Source organism: Notothenia coriiceps, unplaced genomic scaffold (assembly GCF_000735185.1).
Source record: "Notothenia coriiceps isolate Sejong01 unplaced genomic scaffold, NC01 NC01_scaffold00018249, whole genome shotgun sequence".
Taxonomy (NCBI): domain Eukaryota; kingdom Metazoa; phylum Chordata; class Actinopteri; order Perciformes; family Nototheniidae; genus Notothenia; species Notothenia coriiceps.
In genome coordinates this window covers 109,880-134,592 of record NW_011350950.1, presented here as the reverse complement: position 1 = coordinate 134,592, position 24,713 = coordinate 109,880, and the positions used below count along the sequence as shown (strand labels likewise).

The following is a 24,713-nucleotide window of genomic DNA, read 5'->3' as shown; positions in this document are numbered from 1 at the left end:
AGACCTGTTTCTATTTCCTGTCACGTTTTTAATAGATTTCAAAAATAAGAAATACTAACCTAAGTGCATTGCGTGAATATGATTCAGTGAAACTCTGGGGCGATTTGATAAAAATACATAAATAAGAGAATATAAGTCATCGAATGAGAGCAAAGAATATTGGTTTACACTTTTTAAAATATAATTAAATAAAAATGTGTTGTCAGGCCAATCATGAAGAAACTGCTGCTTAAGACAATATGTTGGTCTTCTGGTTTTAAAGGTATTGGAGGCAGGGAAAATGTAATCGTTTGTGGGGAACTTCTCCACAGTTTTGGGCTAACAGAAAATGCTCAATAACGTTTCTTTCTTCACTTGGTGTGTTTAGTGATCTGCAGTTTGTAAAAAATAGTTGTATAATGTCTTCTGTGGCCTTGGAGAAGCTCTGTCTGTCTGAAAAAATAACACATTTTGCGTCACGCAGGTTAAAAACTGGGAGAGTTGTATTCTACAACAGTTTGAAATATGTTTACCTGAATCAGAGACTTTTCAGACTCTCTTATGGCTACTTGAGGCATTCTTTCTTGGCTTATTTTTGGTCTTTCAGCCCCACATTGAAGAAGAAGATTGAAGATTCAACTTATTGTCATTACGTAGTACAGGTATGTAACAAAACTGTTTCTCTGCATTTGACCCATCCTAGTGTTAGGAGCAGTGGGCTGCCATTATGTACGGCGCCCGGGGAGCAGTGTAGGGAACGGTGCCTTGCTCAGGGACACCTCGGTAGCACTTGGTCTTTCCAAGTGCTACATGAGCCGATGCATAGCTTGAGATCGTCATTCAGTTATTTTATTTGTTTTCTAGTCTAGACTTAAAAACTTGCAATCAGAGCCCTGAGGTTGCCGAATGACAAGACTGAATAAGTCAGACTGACAATAAAAACAGACTTTTATCAGAGAGTTAACCCTGATTTTAAATGAGTTTTTTGTTATGTTAGTGAACTGGAATTCGTTTTACCCACAGTGTTTAACTCAGGATTGGTGTAATTTGTCCTTTCTTTGTCCGCTTGTATTACAAAATGGCTTTTTACACTGTCTGTTAATAGCCTTGTGGGAAGGAATTACATTTTATTTAAGTGCATTGCAATCAAAATATGGTCCTTTTTATTGTAAGCACCTAAATAAAACTTTAAACCCATTTCGACCTACTCTCCACTCCTACCCTCAGATGCTGTACAGCAGCAGCTGCTGGGTTTCTCTCACTGAGTGCAGGGCGGTGTGAGTGTCATGCACTTCACATTGCGCCAGATTCTAGCTAAACTGGTTTAAATGCCAAACAAGACTGTGGGAAAATATGCACAGAATCTCACACCAGGATGTTTTTGTTATATTTCTGATTTAAGGTACATGAATGCCTCCATATTGAACATTGTATTCAAGAAAAACAGGGAAATGTTTGGATTATTGGAAGTAAATTAGGTTTGTTAAACAGCAGCACAACTATATCAAAACATCTAAAAACTCCCACAAAACTTGCAGGGTAATCAAAGTGTCATTTTTCCAGTCATGTGCTCATTACTTCCCAAAACAAAAAACATACTTTGGCATTAACAGTACTCTTGCACAGGCATGCTCTATGTCTTTGTGAGTGTTTGGAAAAGATGCATGTGATTGGGAAGTTAACATATGACTGAAGAATTGAATCTTGCAATATGCTGCAGGAGTTGTGTGAGAGTTTCTAAACAGATGTCTTGATAACGTTTTGCTGTTGTTAAATGTGGCTCCTCATTACTTCCATTCATCTAGACTTTTTCTCATTTTCTTCCATTCTTTGTTTATCCTGAAGTCATGCAAGAGAAACAAAGTGTTCCTCTCGGATTCCAGCTAACATGCTAATTGTTGAACTGATAGTCATCTTTGTGACTAAAGTATTCCTTTAAAAGCCATGTGTGTCGCAGTGAATAGAAAAGTGATGTAATCCCCTCGAGGATGCAATCATAACATCATATTTTCAGTGACCCGTCTCTGAATTGATCAACCTTTGAAGACTGAATCAGTGCTCCCAGCAGGCCCTGTTGCTGCCACTCGATCAGCTCCATTTCTGTTTGTTTGCCTTCAAGAGCTGCGATGTTACCGAGCATCGTCCGTCTGTCGCAATCACCACATTCAGCCGCTCTTGGGCAATCNCAAACAATACTCAGCCAACAAACTGTAGTTTTCCTTCTCTACATTCTAGCAATGCCTGTGTGCTCATTCTTTGGCAGTGGCAATAGCCATGTAAAGGCGTTTTGGATGAGTTCCTCACACCTGTGAAGTGTCCATAGAAGATATACTATTTGCACAGATTCGGTAAATATATTTCCTCAACTGCGTATATGAAACTAACTTAGAAAAAGTGCTTTCTATCCAAATGTGACCCATAACTCTTGTTGCTCATACAAGTCTGATTTCGCCTCACAATAACTTTTCTCCTTTAATCTCCTTTTTAACATCATCATAGACACTAGTTAAGATGAACATCACAGAGATAAGGTGATTCTCTCATCACTATTGCCACTATTGTCGCTCGGGATATGAGCCTTTATTTTTCCCCACTAGAGTGTCGTCATTTTTAACGTATTTTTTCCCTGCTGGTTTTGCTCTGCCTGCTTGATTGTATCACAAAACTCGTTTGTTGTTCATAAACATTGGTCAAATTTGATTTTACCACATTTCCTTTCTCAATTGATTTTGTCGTTGAATACGAGTAGATATAGAGCACAACCATAACCCTGGTATGAAATTCTATTATAACTTTCACTCCTGGCTTAGTTCGTGTATTGCGAATTGCTCTGCATTTTTTTCATTTTGATGCCATTATGGTATATTATAGATTGTTTAAGCCTGCTCCACTCGACCAATCCGACCAACTTTGTGTTCTTGCTCTGCTAACTTTTTCCCTCAAAGCCCTTTTCTTCCTCACAGCTTTGGTTTCCTCCCATTCCATACCAGCTCTTTGGGTCCCATCTGAGCTGGTTGACATGATGATACAGTCAATGTACAGTTTATGCTAACCAGTCCAATGCTACCGTTTCTGTATGTTTCGATGATTTCCGACTCTCTCTGAACTTTCTGCAGCGTGTCTCCGACTTCACTTTCTTCTTCCGGCTTCCTCCTTCCGCGACTCGTCCCTGTCGTCTCGCACCTTCGTCCATGCAATATGGTTGAGACCATTCGGGCTTATTCTAGAGGGGTGCAAGCTCAGTGACCCGTCTCTGAATTGATCAACCTTTGAAGACTGAATCAGTGCTCCCAGCAGGCCCTGTTGCTGCCACTCGATCAGCTCCATTTCTGTTTGTTTGCCTTCAAGAGCTGCGATGTTACCGAGCATCGTCCGTCTGTCGCAATCACCACATTCAGCCGCTCTTGGGCAATCTTTGAGTGGAAAATACAGCGTGCACCAGGGAGTGAGTGTGTGTGTGTGTGTGTGTGTGTGTGTGTGACTTACTTCACAATATTTTTGAGTTTGCTCCTTTGTAGAGTCTTGATGAGAAAATTGAAAGTGTGTGAAACTTTCCACAGCTTCTTATGAAAGACCGCTTCTTGCACCATTTGGAAAAACATTTGATAAAAACACATCGATCAGGGCTGAAGCTGAGGTCATGTCCTCAAGACATTTCAGCAGGAACTCTAGGGGATCTGAAGCATTTATCTTACATTGTGTGATTGACGGTTACATATTACAGGAATTTTAAATGGTGAGACCAAAGATCTTTTAGACTTGGACATACGTAAACAAAGGAATACATAATTACAATCAAACTATATTCCTTACAAGAATGAAATGTAGGATTTCTAGGAGCTCTTGAAAAAAACGATAAGGTTCCCAGCTCCTGAGGGGCTCAAAAATGTGAAGGGTCACCAAACAGTTTTGTTAAACAAATAAGGTCTATTGATATGTATGTTTGTACTGGATGCTGACCTCTTTGGGTTAAACCCTCAAAATAAACAATTAAGGAAAATCACAATCATTTCTTTATTTTAAAAGGTTACTTTTAGACAGTCTTGTATGGGAACTCTGGGACACGAATAACTATTTGTATTTTAGCACTTTTTTATATTAGATTCCCAAGAAAAATGAATGATGCATACAAATATATCCATAGACAGACTTATACAATACAATTAAATAAAAAAGGAATGTGATAAAGATGTACATTTTATATGTTTTTTTTAATTACAGATAGTAACCACCAATGTCCATATTAATGTCACCATACAGTCAAATTATAGCAAGGAAATACAGCTGATTTTAACTGAATATAACTGACAAAACAAAACAGCTAAATGAATGAAAGCAGTTTCATAAAACATGGTCTGATGATTCAGGTCTGTTAAAAAATGATCTGCGGTTGTCTTTCTTTGTGGAAATATTGAGATACAATCTCATTAATTCTATAGCCCATGAACACACACAACACTCAGGATTATCCGGTGATTAGAGAGCACATAGAGAGAGATGACTCCAAAAAAAAGCTCAGGCCTTCAGTGAGGAGTCTGCTTACAGGAGCAATTTTCATAAAAGCACATACAGCTACAGAGAGTATTTGGTGACAACGTGAGCATATTTACTGTTCTTCTTTGTTTCCAGGGTCTGCTTTTCAGCATTGATTGACCAGATGCCAGTCTCAAATCCACAGTCCTCAGGATCACATGTTTGGTGCTTAGTGATATCTCAGGCTCTCAGACTCTCCCTGGAGGATCCAGATACAGGGCATGAAAATGACCGAGCCAAAGCTAACCATGGCTGGCACTGCCGGCCGGGCACTGTAATGCACGATAACTTGCTTTTTTTTGTGCCTATGAATAAATGAGGCACATCATGCTGGATATAATTAGGTTTAGGTTTTCCACCAGCATGAATGTATGTGACACCATGCAAATGTGTATATGGGGTGTCCCCCCTCCCATTATTTCCCCCAAGATCTTTCTTTTTAATTTGAGTAATTTTGGAAAAAGCTGTTTCAGCAATTCCATTTGTCTAATTTATTACATTTCCACAGATATTTATTTATGTATTTTACAATTATTGTCTTTGTTGTGAAATGTTCGGATTTGTTTTATTATTCATTAATTCATTTGTTTATAGTATTAGGTGTAGTATATTTAAACATACCCAGCATTTATTACAGTGTTATTCTTTCACATGGATGTCATCCAGGGAGTCATCACATCAAATTCGAGCGCCCACGACCAAACAAAACCGTGCCGTCATCACGTTGCGACAGCCACTCTCTCCAGTCGGTAGAGAGTCAGGAGGAGACGAACAAATCAGGCGGCTGTTGAGGAGCGTGTGAACGGCTAAATCACTCACACCCCGCCCGCTCTTTGGTCCCAGTGGATGTGTTGCCCCTGTTTAATGATCGGACGCTTTCACATGTCTCCCAGAGAGAGAACAGAGTCAGAGGGTCGACCAACAGAGCAGCTAACGTTAGCAGTGTTTTACTAGCATGCTAACATCACACAGGAGAGTTAGCTCCTCCGGCTAACGTGCTAGCTGCTGTTACTTAGGTGCAAACACTTGACTTGCTGCTGGTGGGAAGAAGGAGCGTTTAACCTCATCGTTAGCTTCATCAAAGGATATATCTGGCTTTGGATACACGACCTGAGGGATTCACCGGAGAGGCCTGCTGTCTTTCTTCACCCCTGCATTTCTGAGGTAAACACAGGATAAAATTACAAAGTGCAAGATCACAACTGGGGAATAATGTAGTGATGAACCAGTGGAAGTGGGCCTAGCATTAGCCAGCTAGCTCGTTAGCTCAGCCCGGTTAGCATTGCTAACGCTAGTAGCCTGCTTAACGCACTTCTGTTGATGTGGAGCTTGTTAGCGGTTTTGAAATAAGTTACTATTCGTCTCTGAATCAGGCCAACTATGCCTGATCTTGATGGGTAGTAATTATGTTCAGCATTTATTGAAACGAGACTGAGTCCTGGAGTTTTCTCTCACTCCGTCGCTGAAACTTTTCCTTTTAAACAAGCTGCACAAACTTCGAGGCAAAAGCTTCACACAGTGCGAGGAGTTCAGTCCACATGCACCGCTTTTAATATGTGATGAGAGCAAACCCGATAATCATGGTTTATGTATCTTAAGTTTTGCTGTCCATAACAAAGATATAGGTTCATTTTAGCAGAGGAATCTTTGAGGGGTTTCTCTTGATAGTAGACGTTTTATGTCCTAAACGCTAGCAGATCCCATGCTAAGTTAACTTGTATAACGTTGTGCCAAATCCAGATGTTCTTGGAGGCACACGGATGATAAGAATTCACGGGACAAAAACAGCAGCCTGTAGATTGCTTTAGACATGTGGGGTGCTAAACTTTTGGATAGCACAGAGGACTGCATGTTTTTCCATGCACAATTTCAGAATGACTTTTTATTAGAGACCTGGCAGATACAGTTACAGATGTTTAGTCTCCTTTTATCCCTCCCCTGGCATCAGGTGTCCCGACCAGGATCCAGGCTATATAGATAGATAGATAGATTGAGGTTAAAATAATGAAATGCATCATTGTAAAGCACCACATTAAATATCTTATGGAATAGATGCACCGCATAAGAGCAGCTCTATAAGTGGGTAGCTGATTGTTAGATAGGCCCAACAATCTGTACCTATCTTTACTGTGTTATTATGTTTTATAGTTACACATCGTCAAAAGCAATCCAGTCTGCAACAACAGTCCTCAACTGAATCCTTCACAAAGTTTGTTACCCAGTCTTTGTTGAAATATGATGAATTTACTGAATCATTTAAGAAGTTTGTTTGGATGTTGAACTGATGGTTGGTGTATAATAGGGGTGCTTTTAATATTTCCTGCCTATGCTAATCAATACAAATATGTGGTCAAATATGTTAGAAACGGTATTATTTTAGTAGCATGTCTCTTCCTGGTTTTAGAGAATAAGGATATTGACATAAGAGCATTGAAAAACCTGATTACATACGTCATTTGCACACGTTTCTAAAACGATCACCTTATTTTCTCCTTGCTGAGGATGTTGTTCTGTTTGTTGATGTTAAGAATATCTGTAATTTCTGACTGGGCTTTTTAAGTGTCAAGTAGAACCTAGGTTTTTCAACATCCCAACGTCATCTTTGTTTTATTGACTAACTTAGTAAAAGATTCACCAGCAAACATGACAGAGAATGATGTTAAACCTGAATAAGCTGTTTACATAACACGGTATTCAGATTTCCATTTGTGCTAGGTAGCAAATTCAGGCTTTTCAAAACAGGGATACCGTTTTATCAAGGTTCCTAATACGCTGTTTACATGTGCTACACATAAACAGTTTAATGCCAGAGCCCACTCACTTTTAACCGGAGTTTGACCTCATCGCTTCGTGTCTAAGGTTAGCCAAACCTGTAGGCGTGTGTTCACACAAACTCAAGTCTGGAGCTGTTCATAACAAATTGTTGCTAAACATGAGGATTACTTTACATAAGTACAAAAATAAAGTTTCTGTTTCACTTCTCTTCACAACCTATTTTCTCTTATATATGGCATATTTCACTTGTGCTTCTCTTCAAGTCTTTCAGTCAGTTAAGTTTAAGTTCAATTTAAACATTACTAACATTGAGACACATTACCACCCCTCACAGATAAAACATTTCACACAAATGTTGTCTAACCATTGTTAAACCAAGTTCAGGAGGAGGGTTGTAAAGTCTTGTCAAATGACACATTGACACGGCCAGCACAGGGTTAACCTACTTCAGTGTGTCCGTTTGAGAGGCGTTGTTGACATGGCTCTTGTTTCCTCTCCAGTAGAGTATATCGCTCTCCGCCCTACCTGCTAGTTAACTCAATTCACTTGACCTCTCAGGTCTGATTCTGTCCTTGAGGAGATAGCAGAAAAGGAACATCTGTCCCTTGGTCAATACCACAATTGATGTCTGTGACATCAACACCATGGTAAAAGGTGTAGGTTACACAATGATCAGTATGAAAGTGATAAGAAAAGACGGAAATAAAGAAATACCGATGTCAGTTTTCTCTAGATTCGTCTCTTTTTATGTGATACAAGAGTCATGTCTTGAAACAACATATTTGGGGCCCAAAATTGTTGTACTGTTTTTATATCAAAGGGATTACACAAGCGTAACTGTAAAGATCCATGTGACGCCCAAAGCCTAACCACAGACATCCACTATTTACACTCGGTGAATAGACCGAATAGATGCTCTACTGTTTACTTATCAATTTAGATCTGCAACGGCTCCAACAAAGCTTTCCCTTCATGTATAATGTCAAACCTTCTGCAGTTTTAATATAAAACCATAGGTCGAGGTCAACATTTTTCTGACATGGTGTCAATTTAAGATGTTCACACCAAGCTTTAACATGGGATTTGTCTCCGCGCTTTTATATTGGTTTGTATAGGCGACGTTGTACGTTTTCTAGACACTACACCGTTTTGTTCGAGGTTTAATATTGTTGTTTCAATCAGCTCTGACCTCCTACCATAATTAAATTAAAAACACAATAGAATTGACTATTTATCAAAATGAGATAACAAGGTTAAGTGTTGTTGTTCCCTAGCATCAACTGGAATGAATACTTTAGTGCAATTAAGTGTCATATTGTGTCTCTTGTTCTTAGAAGAGATTATAGAAGAGGTCTGATGAGGACGACATGTTAGTCACAGTTGCCAAATACATTTTGTTTATTACATTTAAAGAACAGCTATGTTTTCTGGAGTTCAGTCTTTTCTGTTTCTCCTTTTTGTCTTGAGAAAGCAGTAATTAGATGTACATCAAAAGATTAGATCACTACAGTTGTTTGGTGACCACCACTTGAGGAATTATTCGGTAGTGTGAAAAAACAAGAGAACTAACAGGTTGAATTGGGAATCTATTGTAAGTGGGGGAACCTTTTCCCTTTTTATCTGATGTAAAATAATATTGTAGCTATGGCCTAACTGCATTTACATTCTCATTACTGTTGGTCTGGTAATGGTACATTAATTCATCATTTTGTATCGCGTTGTGATGAATAGAAAAGGCTGTTTGTTATTTTCAAACCAAGCAGCTACAAGATTTGTTTTAAATTAGCACACGAGTCAAAATGCTCTATGAATAACCCTTCAGTTCATTGTATGACGTTGTGTGGGACATATTTGTTGAGGCTCTGTCACTAAGTGAAGATTACAGAAAGCTATGGCTGACAATATTGAGACAAGAATGGTATATTTTCCGTTCACATGGACCAGTGTGATGAAATATAATGTCTCTGGCTGAGATGGTTGCCGCAGGGCCTGGAGAGAGAAAGATGAGGGGTATCTTAGACTTTGTTTGTGGAAAGCTTCACATTCCCACAGTCCTGGCTGTTGCTGTGTAACTGACCTCAGGGCCTTCCTAAAACCATTCTCATATGGACAGTGAGGTTTCCTGGCTTTGAAGCTCGTATTGACAAAACATGAAGGGGGGTGCGAGTAAAATGGGTTATTAAGGATGTCAATGGAGGGGAAGAGTTTCAGGTGGCATACATTCCTGGAGATAAGACTCCACTATGTAATTAAATACTAATATCCAAAGCACATTTGTGACCCGCATGCTATTTTAAGACTAACTGATTCAACTTATCTTGTAGAGATGGAATAATAAGATATTTCCTGTAGGCAACCACATATCCCACTGAATGTTACCCACTTATGAAACTAACCATGTACACTTGGAGTAATAGGGGAAACTGCAACTTCCTGTTAAAACTTATTTTAGAGGAAGACTCTTTCCTCCTGATTTAATATGCCCATTATGCTTTGTACTGTCTCCTTCGTCACTGTTTTGTGAATACAATTGCAGATTGGGGGAGGCTTGTCTAGACACATTTGTCAATTTTTGTACAAGGTTAATTTGATCTTAATTACGATGACCAAGGCACATACCTTTTTGTTTCTTTGACTGGGTAGAAATCTGACGTGCGGAGAGCCACATTTTTCAAGTATCTCGAGTTGACTTGAAATATAGTTTATTGTGGTACTTGCAACAAAAGTCCACTGCCAGAAATTAACCAGGTATGTTGGGTTTATACTAGATACTTTTATTTGCATTTTATACCCTTGATTCACCTGCAAACATGTCAGAGAAGGATGTTAAACTTGAATAAGCTGTTTACATAACACGGTATTCAGATTTCCATTTGGGCTAGGTAGCAAGTTCAGGTTTTTCAAAACAGGGATACCGTTTTATCAAGGTTCCTAATACGCTGTTTACATGTACTACACATAAAGGAGGTGAGGTTCATACTATCCCTCAAAATCAACCCTCTCTGTGTGTTTTCTCTCGACCATCGAGCTGGCGCTACAGGAAGTCCAGGGCATGACCTTTACCCTTTTCCTACCAGTGTGCCCTCGGTTTATGTTTTTATCCCAATTCATACCGTTTTGCTATATTAAGTTGTTTACATGTAAATGTTGGCGTTCAGTGCTTTGGCAACTTCTGTCAAGATCTGAAAAAACTGAAACCTGGAGCAAACAGTTTAAGTAGGATCTTTTCAAAACAACGTGCAGCAACTATTGTTTTGAAATAAAGTTTCGGAAGAGGCAGTGACAGTGTAGGCGTTTCAATATTTTGCCGTACATTGGGGATACCGCGGACGGAGAGGACCATCTGGCGGATCGTCTTGGAGGAAGTGTAACAGGTCCAGGAGGAAGAGGACTGAAGAGAAGAGCGTCTGTGTTGAAGTGGAGTGCTTGAGCAACTCAATGAGTGCAGTTTATTATAATGGGCACTCCTCCAGGCCTTTGGGACCCAAAACACTTTTTTAGTAAAAGGGACATTTGGATAATGTGATTCATGACATCTGCTGGATTGGGATAATTGATGATGCTGGTTTGATGAGCATCCTCAGTCAAGAGAGGAGCTAGGGTAACGGATTGAGGGCACAATTAAAGGTAACAAGGCTTGATGAAGAGAGAGGGAGTATGCACTTTTATATTGTCAGGTTGAAGAAAGGCTTTAGCGGCACAGTCTTTGTGTCATTAGGTTGACGTTAGCATTTTCAGCTATTGCACAAAGACAGATGCGAGAGTATCATAGTCAGTGTTTCCCCTAGGTTTACTGGTTTTGGGGGGTGCTGCCTGAGCCAGAGGCGGGTGGCATTGGGATTTTTTTTTTTTTAAATCCTCTGGAGCAGAGAGTTGCTGTGGATTATTGTTATTGATTAATGCATCGGTGTTTCTTAGGATCGAAAACACTAAACTCACAACTTGAAATGAAAGCGTTTATTTTTTTTTATAAGAAATTATAATATTTTTTTTTTTTAAACAGCTAGAATTTCAGGGGGGGCGTGGGCTCCGTTGGTAGGGGAAACACTGGGTGTATATTATTTTCATCTGAGGTCTAACCATGGATTGTGTTTGCTGTAAAGATGGCAAAACTTCCTAGTATATACTTGGGATTTGGGGCTGAGGAAAATTCCAAGAAAGGAAAGAACAAGGGTTTTAATGACATGTTGTGAAAAGGATCTTGTATAACTGGCAAGGCATTATGCCAGCCATGTCAGTATTTTTGGTGTTTGTACATGTCAGGGTGTGGAATCACATTCTCCAGAGGAAAGTGGCCTGACATGTGCACGCCCTACTTTTATAGGAGGGATTTCCTAATATTTTCATCACTATCACATTCATGTTCTTCAAATAACTTTAGAAAGCACCTTTTCCAGTTGTCAGTGTCATCTTGATAAAAACAATGTATCAACAAAAAACAATAATTAAATTGAAGGGGACTTTTTCCCCGAAAATAATAAATTCTAACAAAAGACATAAAGGTCATATGTATGGAACCCAAAGCTAAACGCATTAGATAAAACAATATACAATAAAATATACAATCGTTTTTAACACAATAGTAAAAACAATATCAAAAAGGTGCTGCCTATTTATTTTCTCAATCATGTGTTAAATGTCTGAAAATTTTACAGGGGAAAATTAAGTCAAAACCTGCATGTCTGGAGTAGAACTTCCATTGTTTACGACTACAAAAAGGTCAAGAAAATTGAAAAAAAAACAGGATAGGAGGATAAATACAGTGGTAGGACCCGATGGTATTCAACTGTTCGTCATTGTGGGGCAAAACAAAATTCTCCGAAAAACATTGCTGCAGCTAATTCCCTGGAAGCCCCTCTGTGTTTAGCTGAGATGAAACTCAGAGAAACATGGATGGAGGAAAAAAAGAAATTAGTAACGTAATCCACAGCAGGATCAAAAGAGTGGGATTGGATTATATTTTGTTTCATTAGAGAAAATGAAAGATGTTTTAGATCAAAGGCAGTGATTTTTAGCAGGAGTATATGAAGATGCATTATTAAAGATGGTGAACAATGCGTGTGCGTGGGACCAGGAGGAGGGGGTCGGGCGGGTGTTGTATTTGATGTCATAACTTGCGAAATGTACCCTCTCCTATTCTGCAGACCTGTGTAACCCAATCTGGGCCTCTTATTGTGTCTTTATTTGTTTGATTTCAAGGCTGGGACATTACAATAAAGCCAATCTGGAAATGTGATCGGGCTGTGACTGATGGTAATTACTTGCTGTCTACACCATTAAGAATTTAATGTAATTTCAGATACACTTTCCTGGGGGGGAGGGGGGGAGAGATGGGGGAACGGGAGGCTGCAATGGTTGAGCTAACTGCAGGCCATTTCTATCTGTGCGTGTTTAACAAAAAACGTCTGCAAGACAAATTCAAGACATATGTGGAATCCAGCTTCAGTTAGCATTACATTTGTGCAGGCCCAAATGTATGATGTCCTTCATTCTTAATGATGTATTTTTAATAACCTGCATGTTGTAGGAAGTAAAGGACGCTAATCCCTGCGGTTACAAAGGGTTCACGAAGCAGATTGAAGCCAAGTAACCCCTCCACTGTCCATTCTGCACTGGTCTCAAGACTGGCTGTCAGCAGGATTACTGCAACAGGAGGTGATCAGCCATGTAGAAAAGCTGTGAAGGGTCTCTGTCTGGGTGACCCCCCCTTGCAGCTGCTACTAGCCACGTGAAAATCAGAGCAGGGTTTACGTAATGAGATAGATTTCTAAATGACACCCTTGAAGGTTAAAAACAATTACTGTTGGGGTCATTGGGAGGATCATGTTGGAAAGTGGAACATATAGATCAAATTGCTATTTGATACTGTACAGTCGGATCTGGATTTACTGACTGCAGAGCAAATTGCTAGGGTTGCTGACAAAAGCAGCAGATTTATATTTCAGCAGTCTGTACAGATAAACCACTTACGTGGATATGGTCTGAAATAGACTGAAATATCAAAACTATTGGATAAATGTCCTTAAAATGTGGTACTGCCTTTTTAAAATTTATTTTTTGGCATTATATGGTAAAAAAATTAATTTCCCCATCTTGTTTAAGAATAAGAATAGAATGTCCATTATCTTTAGCTGAACTGTTCGTTTAGTGCTAAGTTGCCTAGATGCTATGATGCTTGCTAACATGCTAAACTAAGATGGTAAACATGGTCAATATAACTACATCAGAATGTTGACATTATTATTGATATATGTTTGCTCACTGTTGCTAACCTTGAGCTCAAGTATAGTGTCACAGCACTGCTAGCAGTCCAATATCAACAACAACAAATGTAACCATAATGATGTTTCCTTAAATTCAGAGCTCCAATTACTAGTAACAGAACAAATGACATATCATTCATTGTTGAAATAAGGCTTATTATTTAATAGTGAATGTTAAATATGTGGATCTGTGCACATGAAATGTGATGTTATGATCAAACCTTTACATTTATTAACCAGCAACTTTGAATGTTATTTCACTCGGGAGCATACTCTATCATCATAACAGCTGTGGGGAAGCCATAATAGGCCTAAAGGCCTGTGTGAGTGTTATGTGTTTCCTGTCTCAACATGCTGTTGGAAAATTACTAGTGGAAAGAGCCTGAATGGGTAAAAGAGAAAGGTGATACAGTAGAATCAAACCTCCATTGTTATTATTGCAATTAATCATATGCTGTAATTGTTTGCTCAGTGTAAAAAAATACATGTACAATTTTAGCGAAACCATCTCGTGTGTTGTGTCACTTGGCTGCAAAAAAACATTGCCTGGGCAGCTGACTTATTTATTGTAGGCAGAAATGGAATGCACCACCTAGGAAGTTTGATCATGACATAGCACCAAGCGGGCCAAAGGATTCTTTGGGGACGGGTTTTTCAACCTGTCTCCAAAGAAACCAAAAGTGAAATACTGAAATACATATTTTACACAAAATGTTCTGATACTTTCACTCACATTGAAGGTGTAGCAAGACTATCCACCTTTATCTTTGATCCAAAACTATCATTCTCATCACTGAATTGAGCTGCGACAATAGGGCAAACTTTCAGAACATTTTCGAAATGTTTTACTAGTCTATAAGAAAAGTATCTTACACGGACAGATTGCAACACAATGCAGCAACACCCATGAATTGAACTTTCTGCTGACAGTGTTTGTTCGAAAAAGTAATATCTGTTTATCTCCATCTCTCTCTCTCTGTCTTTCTTTTTATCTTCGTTACACACACAAACACACATATTGTTGGTATAAACACGCTTGTTGTATTAATCTCAAACATAATGACGTAAAAATAAGGGCCCTTTTGAACCTGTTAAAGATGTTAAACATATTGCGTGGCAAACTGCTCTTCCAATAAATGTTTGTGATTTTGAATGAACAATGTAAGACAGCTACACAAGTTACCCATTCTATGAAATGGCTTTTACATTATTTTTGTGGTATTACAGCACTACGTTTTTTACCTGCCACAAGGGACGTAACTGTGTGCATATGTATGATTATTATCTTTAAGCCTATTTGTGTAATGCACAGTTCCGCCAGAGGTGATTACTGAGGATTAGGCTGAGCTGCTTCTAGCTCCTGATGTGCTCTCTGTGCTTACATGACATGCTTCTGTCCAGAAATGATGATTATAACTTCAGAAGCTGCTTGTGTGAACACATTCTCAGCACAGGTTTGTTGGCATGTTTCCTATTATGTAAGTCTTACCTGAGTCAAACAGGTTTAAAAGGAAACATAATACAACTGAGTTCCTCACTTGGGAGTGTGCGTGATTAACAGGAATACAAAAAGTGCTTAAGCCTTTCTGTCCACACAGCTTTCATAGCAAGCACATAGGCAGGGGGCGGAGTATCATGAGCTTCGTGGAGCACAAAGCACTACAGTATTAATTAATCTGTTTTATTAAAACCATTTCCAAAATTTCATGGGTGATATTTTACAAATGTTGTTGCTGTATTAATAGTACAGTAATGGCCGATGCCACTCAAGAAAGGTGAGAAATATTGCTTGGAATAAATAGAATTGATCCTGAAATGTAGCAGACCGAAGCATCCGTATAGCCAACAGGCAGCACAGTGTCTTTGGGACTCTGTGTGTTTCCTCACCAGCTCTGACCTACGCAGGTGATGACAGCAACAACACAGGCTCTCAGGCTTTTGATCTTTATATGTTTCATCTTGCTCTGAGCTTCAATGTAGAAGTTAATTCATACACCAGATGTAATCTTGTCTAAAGATGATGCAATCTAAACATGACTCAATTTGACTAATTAAATATCTAATTATTCATACTGTTGGGAAAATAGTGAATATATTCTTCTAATATCAGAGTAGCACGTGATAACAAAGGCCCGCTGTGTACCTAGCCGGATGTATAACTACATGGATGATGCTCATGAGACACCGTGTTGAAGTTATGATAGCTAAGTTCCTAAGATTGGCATGATGACACAGCCCCTAGAGCAGGGTACACCAACTACATTTGGCCAACATTAATCCAAGAGACACTTTCGGGGGCCAGAGATTTATACATATATATACATATATATTTATATATAAATCATAATCAATTATATATATATATATATATATATACATATTTATATATAATTGTTTAATATGTTCACTTAATCTTTTTTTTTACAAGCCTGTATCCGGGGTAATAAAACTGAAAGCAGTCCTGATTGGCAGGGAAAGGAATCAACTTTGTTATTAATACCGTGTCCTGATTGGTGGGAAACGGTTGCAGGATATAAGAAAATTGTTTTGTTTCACACTGCCCGATTATTCCCCCTATTACTAGTTTTATGAAGGAGATGTCCGGTCACCAGGGCGCATGGAGTGTGTGTGTGTGTGTGTGTGTGTGTGTGTGTGTGTGTGTGTGTGTGTGTGTGTGTGTGTGTGTGTGTGTGTGTGTGTGTGTATATGTGTGTATGTGTGTATGTATGCGTGTGTGTTCGGTGTGTTTGTGTCTGTCTGACACCGGCATTTGTTTTCAGATTACAATGAACAGTAATTTACACACATCTGGCCAACTCCATAGGTATAAGTGTGTGTTCCCAAATGAAAGTTTAATCTTAATCTCGATGTAGTGCTAAATGCTGTCGAAATATATCTCAAATAATGTATGCGCTGCCATTTCACCAAACATAACAGTCTGCAATGAAACAGTTGTCTCCTGTGTGCNTTGTTTGCCAGGCACGCATATCTCAAATAATGTATGCGCTACCATTTCCCCACATAAACATAACAGTCTGCAATGAAACGGTTGTCTCCTGTGTGCTCCACTTCCTCCTTGGCGAACTGGTAACTTTCTTGTTAACCCGTTTTGGTTTAAAAACAGAATAAGGTTGTTTTTTTGGTTTTCCGTTTTTCCGTTCTTCCGTTTCGGTTTTAAAACAACGGTGTTGTTTAAAAAAAACAATACCGGTTTTTAGTTTTTCCTATTCAGTTTTGAAACAGAAAAACCAAAGAACGAACCATACACAAATTAAACATAAACATTCTCCTCATATTTTTCTAAATAATTGTTTATGAAAGTAATCATCACCTTTATATATATATATATATATATATACATATATATATATATAAATATATATCACCTATACAGCACCTTTGGGAATGTAGTGTCTTGATCAAGGACACAACAACGTTTTTTGACGAGTGTGGGACTCGAACCCGTGTAACTCGAGGGGACATGAGTGGGGGGCGAACGCACTAACGCCACAGTCACTCCCGTTGTGCGGGCCGAATCAGAATGTCTGGCGGGCCACCACTTGATGGTCACTGCCCTAGAGAAATAGGCTTATGACTGCCATGTTTATTGCTTACGCAGGCCTTAGATAATCTTTACTAATGTCAGAATACTGCTTTGAACCAGTATTCTTCCATGACTTGTTGACTGTAACACTCTCTTGTATATAAGCGTATCAAGGACTCTACTCTGGGAACTATTTGTCCCACGCAGCTCTGTGTGTGATGACTACTTCCATTCTTGCAAGGATAATAAATACATGTATCCTGATATTGAAGACCAAGCAGGTGACGAGTGATATTTTTCTAACACATACACTACTCAAAGAGGTTCTCATTGATATTTTTCATTATATGGTGTTAACCAATCAGTCTTACTTTGACCATTTACTGTACATGTTATGTATTCACATACACAATTATAGAATTTGAACAAAAACTTGAAAATCACAATGTTATGTTTGTGTCAAATGTAATCAATATTCTTAAACTTAGCCTTATGCAAAGCATTTTCAAAGCATTTTAAAGGTCACCTATTTTGCAAAATCCACTTTTTCATGTCTTTTATACATAAACATGTGTACCCTCTGTGTAAAGAGATTCTGAAAGTTTCAGGAAAAAAGATTTATTCACTTTTTGTCCTGATCCATTTATATAAAAACATGTCTGAAAATGAGCTGATCAGATTTTGGCCACTTCATGATGTCATAACTTATTTTTGGCTTGTGTAACCATTAGCCAATCACCAACCAAGGTAACCCCCCCCCACCTTATCACCTGAATCTCCTCCTTGAGCACCATTGTGTTTTTTTTTAACCAAATATCTCTCAGAGGGGCGTGGGGAGTGGCTCCTTATTTTCATCTAAAGTAACATACAGAGAATCAGCACTTTTGAAACAGGGCTGAAACAGAGGGGATTATGTTTTGTATATAACTGAGAACTATAGTATATTGATAAAAAACAGTATAATAGGGGACCTATTATAAGATATATTTATTATAATTAGTTGTTGTCCAGTGTTTGACTGTGCATTAAACAGCCTGTCAATCAACCTTAGAGTTAGGAATATAATGGATTGTGCCTTTAATCTTTACTTAATTTCACAAAGAGCTCCCAAACACATACATGTGGAAATATGTAAAAGTAAGTGATATCAATACAATATAGGATCCAGAGCATTATAAAAAAATAAAGTATCTTTAATAATTACTTAGATTTTCTTTCACAAACACAAGCATGTTTTCACAGACACATTGAGATTTGCATTATTGCATGATTGCATTAAGAAAATAATCAAATTTAAATCAGATTTGTGAAAGAGAATCGTTTGGACATCCAAATTTGTTCAGCCTTGTAAAAATATGAAATTTTTTGCAGACCCAAACATTTAAAGGTTTCACATGTGTGGTCAGTAACTACTGTGGACCTTCACAGAAAGTAGGGCATCCGGTTACTAACCATCAATCTCATACAGCTTTAGATAGGAGAGAAATCATAACTCAAATCCAACTTTTCTGGAGCTTTCAAAATCATCAAATGGAAAATAACTCATATATTATTTTATACATACAGTACATCTCTTAATGCATTTAAATATATTGCAAAACTATTAAGTGGGAATTAAGTTGAGATCTTTTTTTTTTAATCCACAGTTTTTAGTTTTAAAAATGACTGCTTATAGCATTTGTGCATAATGTGTTACAGTTATAGAGCTTGATGTACTGTATATTGACGCAGTGAGTTCTTTAAATATAACAAAATACAACGCCTTGAATATAGTCATACATCTGACTAACCTTTTCTGTACCAATTCCAGATTAAAAATGCAATTTTTCTAAAACAACAGTGGAGAACGACAACAGTTTTGTGCCTTAAATTGTCCTTTGCCTTTCTCGTGCATTGCAAAAGTTTGATATAAAATTTAAAATATTACAATATTTACACAAGACTTTATATTCAGTTTTCTTCAATGAATTGCTCTTTTGACTTTGAAATAAAGCTATTATTTCTCTGATGCTAATAATGATTAATTTCTTACTTTTTTTGACACTCCACGTCTTGTTAAGTGTCATGTTTTATAGATATAATAAAACATGGAAAAGTGAATGGGACTGTATGGCCTAGGACAGGAACCAATGGCATATAAATCAAACTTCACAGTGCAGTAATAACAATAATATAGCAAAAGCAAAAAGAGCAACTTCATGTTAGAACTACACTTCTCACAGTGAGATTTGTAAACATTCATGTAAACAGTGGTGTTTTTGGATGTGTGGACAACAAAATCAGATGTTAGATATCGGCCTGAGCTTTCTGTTTACACCCTGAATCGAGTCATTCTTCTTTTTCAAAGGTCTCTCCACTTCCGATCCTTTCTTTCGCTGCTTCTTAAATCTTTTACAGCATATGTAAGATGTCAGAGTAACAACTGTGAAGAAAAGTCCTAGACATGTCACAGAAAGAGCAATAAGGACAGGCTGACAGGGGAACAACTCATACCTCTCAGGCCCCTGTGTCATCTGGCCTTTAAACCAGGGCCTCTCCTCTACCTCAATCCCAGCCTCCCTGGTCAGCAGGCTCTGGATGTAGCTCTCGTTGCTCACTGTTTCATTGACAAAGAAGTTAACCATGACTGTTGAGTAAAGCGGTTCAGGCTGACCATGATCAGTGACCTTCACCAGAAGGCTGTAGAGGCCCCGATTGCTAAGCTCCCTCTTTAATGTGATATTTCCTGTTTCTGGGTCAATGGCAAATGACCCTGGCTCTCCCCCTTTCCTCTTAATGATACTATAGGCGATCACAGCATTCATTCCTGTATCCTTATCCACAGCGTAGACTTCTGTTATTGATGTTCCTGGTAGTGTATTGGGTAAAACCAGCATGTAAGACTGATTAGACTGGGGGAAGAGGACAATAGGTGGGTTGTCATTTACATCCAACAACAGCACTGTGACCATAGTAACGCAGGACAGAGCAGGCTCTCCACCATCGACGGCCTCTATCCACAGCTGATATGTCCCTTGTTGCTCACGGTCCAGTGAGGTCTTGGCCCTCAGTGCCCCTCTGCCTGTGTCTATCAAGAAGATGTCGCTGCCATTGAGGATGGACAGGGCCACCCAACCATTTTCCTCAGCATCGGCATCAGTCACAGAGAGGACACCGATCTCACCATACCCCGGGAAGTTCTCTGGCACAAAGAACGTGAAGTCCTTATCGATGAAGCGTGGACTGTTGTCATTGCGGTCTTGCACAGTCACCACCACAGTTGCAAGCGACTCCCTCCTGGGTGTCCCCTGGTCTACGGCTCTCACTATGAAACGGTATGTCTCTTTCTCCTCACGGTCCAGCGATGTGGTAACAGTCAGGACACCTGTCACACGATCTATCACAAAGATCCCTGGGGCGTCTCCTCCAAGAAGGTAGATGACTTCCCCTCGACCTTCGCTGTCCTGGTCTGTGGCTTGGAACTGGGTCAGAAAGGTATTTGGCGGATTGTTCTCTTCTACAGATACTTCCACCAAAGCCTGCTGAAACACTGGTGCATTATCATTCTCATCCAATACTTGCACCTTGAGGAAGGTCTTGATGACAAGCCCTTGAGAACTCGTAGCAACCACAATTAGCTCATAGTCCTGTGTCTTCTCATAATCCAGAGGCTCTGTAGTTTCCAACAGGTATTCATTCTTCAACGTTTGATAAGGGCCAAGCCTGAAGGGACCAGTCCCTTCTAAATGACAGTCCACTCTTTGGTTAATATCAATATTTTTGACAGTAAAAAAAGCAATTGGAGAAAAGGCTGGCTCAGATTCCTTTATTGTCAACTCCCCATCATTTTCCGGTGCAATGTATCGGGGAATGACTGCAGGGGGTCCTGTAACAACCTTGATGATATGGACAGAAACAGTTGCAACTGCAGGGATACAACCAGGTCCATTGGCAAGAATGGTAAGTTTGTAAAACGTGGCTGTACCGGTGTCTATCTTCCCAGCTAGCTTGATCACTCCTGTGATCCTGTCCAAATGGAACAAGCTCCTGGTGTCCCTTGGCACACGTTCACTGTAAGCATAGCTGATCTGAGCATTAGCACCAAGGTCAGGGTCAAAAGCATGCAGACGTGCCAAATGTCCCCCTTTGGTGGTATTCCCATGCAGAGTGACATTCATTTGTGACTCTTTGAATTTGGGACAGTTATCATTCACATCTGTGATGACAATTTTCAAAGTAGCTGCTCCAAGAAGAGGAGGGGTCCCACCATCCTCTGCTATGATATCTGTTATATATTCAGCCTGGGTCTCTCTGTCCAAAGCCTCAGTCACAATGAGGAAGGGAGTCAGCTCGCCTCCCTCATTCTGCTCTACATCAAGTGTGAACATTCCAAAGTCATTAACAAGCCAGTAGGTCTGCACTCCATAAGGAGCCAGGTCCGGGTCAACTGCAGAATGCTCCACCGCAAACCGAGCATTGATGTGAGTGTTTTCTGGGACAGACATACAGATCTCATCCACAGGAAACTTAGGCCTGTTGTCATTCACATCCTCTATAAATATCTTTACTTTGACAAGCTGGAAGTGCTGCTGAGGCAACACAAACACATCCAGTGAAAGGACACATCCCCTTCCCCCGGAGTTGTCAGGACAGAGGGTCTCCCTGTCAATCTCTGTAGCAGATGTGTAGAGCTGCCCGGTCGTGCTATTAAGGTTCACATACTGTCCATTGACCTTCTTTTGTGGAAGATTGAATAAAAAGGGGGGCTCCACCGTGAAATCCAAATGTAAGTCTTCTCCAATGGCACCTATGAAGGTTCCTCCTGGTAATCCCTCCTTTATCTTATAGATCAGCAGTTTTGCTTGGCTGAAATTTGCAAAACAGGAAGGAGGGCTGGTGTAAAGCAAGATCACCCACAATCCCTGAAATACAAGATAATTAAAGATAATACAGTTTAATAAAAGTTACAAATTATAATAGAGAACATAAGATATTCCTGTGTACATTCAACAATCCCGAATGCAAAATACAATAATAGAAATGTAGAAATATGTATACAAATACATATTTATACATATTTGTATATTTGTATTATTGTATTTTGTATTCGGGATTGTTGGATTGTTGTTTATTTCGATCTCTCTGTCTGTACAAACACACAGAAAAATGTACATTAAAATTGACTTTGACTTATGACATTTGTAATAAAAACGATATTAGCAGTTGCAGAACTGCAACAATGGTTTTAATTTGTATTATTACACTTGATTCATTAGGACTATAATTTAAGCAAATAAATCCATGACATTTCATTGTTGAAAGTTTAAGGTTATTTGCAAGTTTTAGCCATAACATTGGAAATGAGAATAAAAATGATACAGTGTAGTGTAAGAGGGGCTAGTCATGTATCAGCATTAATAATAAAGCAAAGTATTCACAGTATTATAAAAGGTACTTATAGTTGTGTTAAAGTAAATTATGGCATTAGAATAATTTATTATAAAACTTACCCATATTACTCCTCTTTTGCTAAGGCTGGGGTGTCTTCTGTTGAACATGTTTATGTCCTAGTCCAGTACCTTCCACTTATGGCAGCAAGAGTGACAGCTTCAGTGACTTAGGCATTTTGAGCATTGAGCAGCGCAGACCTCAGCTGAGTGCTATGCCTTATTGCTATCTGACTTGAACAAGTCATTCATCCCAGTGCTGGCTCAGGACACTCCCACCATATGCAAATAAGCTCCGCATGCTAACCAATGAGAGCCAATGGCCACTGGGAAATCTACTTGAGTTCACAGATTCCACTTTCATGTTGCTTTCAAAGCACATCGACACGCACCTGCACTTTCTCCACACCCATGTTGTCACAAGCAGCTGCATACCTTGTATTCCTGTGGCAGATAGAAAGCATATGATTACCAAGTGAACTTATCATGACACGGAAGACAGGGCAGAGATGTAAAATATCCACAGCATGGAGATTAGTTTAATCCAGCCTTAGTTAAAAAACACCACAGATGAAAAACGTTGCACAGAATGAATTAAGACAAATATATAATACTATGACCATGCATAATGTTTTTCACAATCAACCAATGAGACATCTTTGACTATTGATTACAAAATGTAATTATAGATAGATAGATAGATGGATAGATAGATACATAGATACATAGATACATAGATAGATAGATAGATAGATAGATAGATAGATAGATAGATAGATAGATAGATAGATAGATAGATAGATAGATGGATAGAAATATATAAAACATTATAAACAAAGCCAGCAGATAGGTGATCTTGGCATCATAAGTGGAGCTATGGTCTGATTCTGGATTGAGCCTTTAACTAAATCAACCCCCTAATCCTCATGTGTTCTAAATGCCGGGCCAGCTGTTTGCTTCGGGATTGGAAGCATACTGCTCAGAGAAATTGAGTGATTGAAGTTATCTGGAAAAGGGCGGATTGAGACAGTCACACACACACTCATTCTTTCTCATACTGTGTTAGGTCTTTGCTGTCATTACTCATCATAAGGGTCTGGTGGGTGGACAATACTGCAGCCTAACATCCATGTGTTCTCTTTGTTATTTGGTCAGACCTATAGAAAAAGACCAAAGACCCAGTACTTTCATGAGGCACGTTGCATAGTATACAGTATATTTTAGTGATGTAGATAGATAGTAAACTAACATGGATCATCTACAAATCCATGTTGCATCCAGAGTTTTTATTGGTCCATGTGATGAGCTCATAAAAATTCTGTAAACACAGACTGTAGGCACGGTGGGCTTGGAGGCTTTAGAGCATGGCAAACAGCAGATCAGGAAAATGAGAGTAATTTGAGAGCTGCCTCGAGGTGCTGAGGGTCTGAGATGTTCAGCTGTTGATCATCATTGAGGAGTCAGTACAGAGCAGTTACTTGAGATTTACACATCAGAAACAATAAGATAACTACTTAGGTTTGTAAGACCAATTCGATTGTTTAATGTGCTCACATTTTGTTTAAATATACAGCAATAAAGAGGGTTTAATAGTCTCTGCTCCATGGTGTCTGCAATGCATCCCACATTGTCTTATTTTCCCCATATATGAATGCATATTAATAAGATGTGCAAAATATATTTGATCAATATCAGTTGTGAAGTAGTTATCACAAGAGACACAATGTCTTTGCCTTCAGCTCGATTATAAAATGATACCAATTCTTACAAAATTCAGAAAATGTGTGAATTTCTTCAGGGCTTGAACAATAGTGTTTATTGTGGTTCATTAAATGTGTCAAGATTATCAAGAGACACAATTATCTTGTGTTGCTATCACACCTTTCATATTGCAAATTTAGAGGATTATAAAAGAGACAGTTTAGCATCTCAAACATGTTGTATGCTACAGGCTATTGTGGGCTTTACATTATTTACACTGTAGCAGTTGCAATACCAGGAGCTGAGACACAAAGGCCAGGGATGCTTTGTGTGTCTGTCAACCTGATGCTGTGACATCTGTGACTGTTAATCCCCTTTCTTGCCCAAACAACTTTTTATAAGCTGGTCAACATGCTGAGGGACAGGGAACAATTATTAAAAGTGGTAATAAATGACAGAACATTACAAATGTATTTTAGTTGAACAGCAAAT

The 24,713-nt window shown here is 38.9% G+C and overlaps 1 protein-coding gene across 1 annotated transcript; it reads right to left on the bottom strand.

Moving 5' to 3' along the window:
• Positions 1-18,069: 18,069 nt before the first annotated feature.
• pcdh20 (protocadherin 20) lies at positions 18,070-22,729 on the bottom strand. The gene is made up of 2 exons (XM_010777496.1): positions 22,584-22,729; positions 18,070-21,995 (listed from the first exon to the last, which is right to left on the bottom strand). The coding sequence occupies exons 1-2, from the start codon at positions 22,629-22,631 to the stop codon at positions 19,374-19,376; spliced, it is 2,670 nt and encodes an 889-aa protein (XP_010775798.1). The 5' UTR covers positions 22,632-22,729; the 3' UTR covers positions 18,070-19,373.
• Positions 22,730-24,713: the final 1,984 nt, after the last annotated feature.

What these genes read in the sequence shown, in the direction of transcription:
- pcdh20 (XM_010777496.1), bottom strand. Translation starts at nt 22,631, where the DNA reads ATGTTCAACAGAAGACACCCCAGCCTTAGCAAAAGAGGAGTAATATGG. An exon ending in GCAAAAGAGGAGTAATATGG is followed by an intron (nt 21,996 to 22,583) that starts GTAAGTTTTATA and finishes CTTGTATTTCAG; the next exon opens with GGATTGTGGGTGATCTTGCT.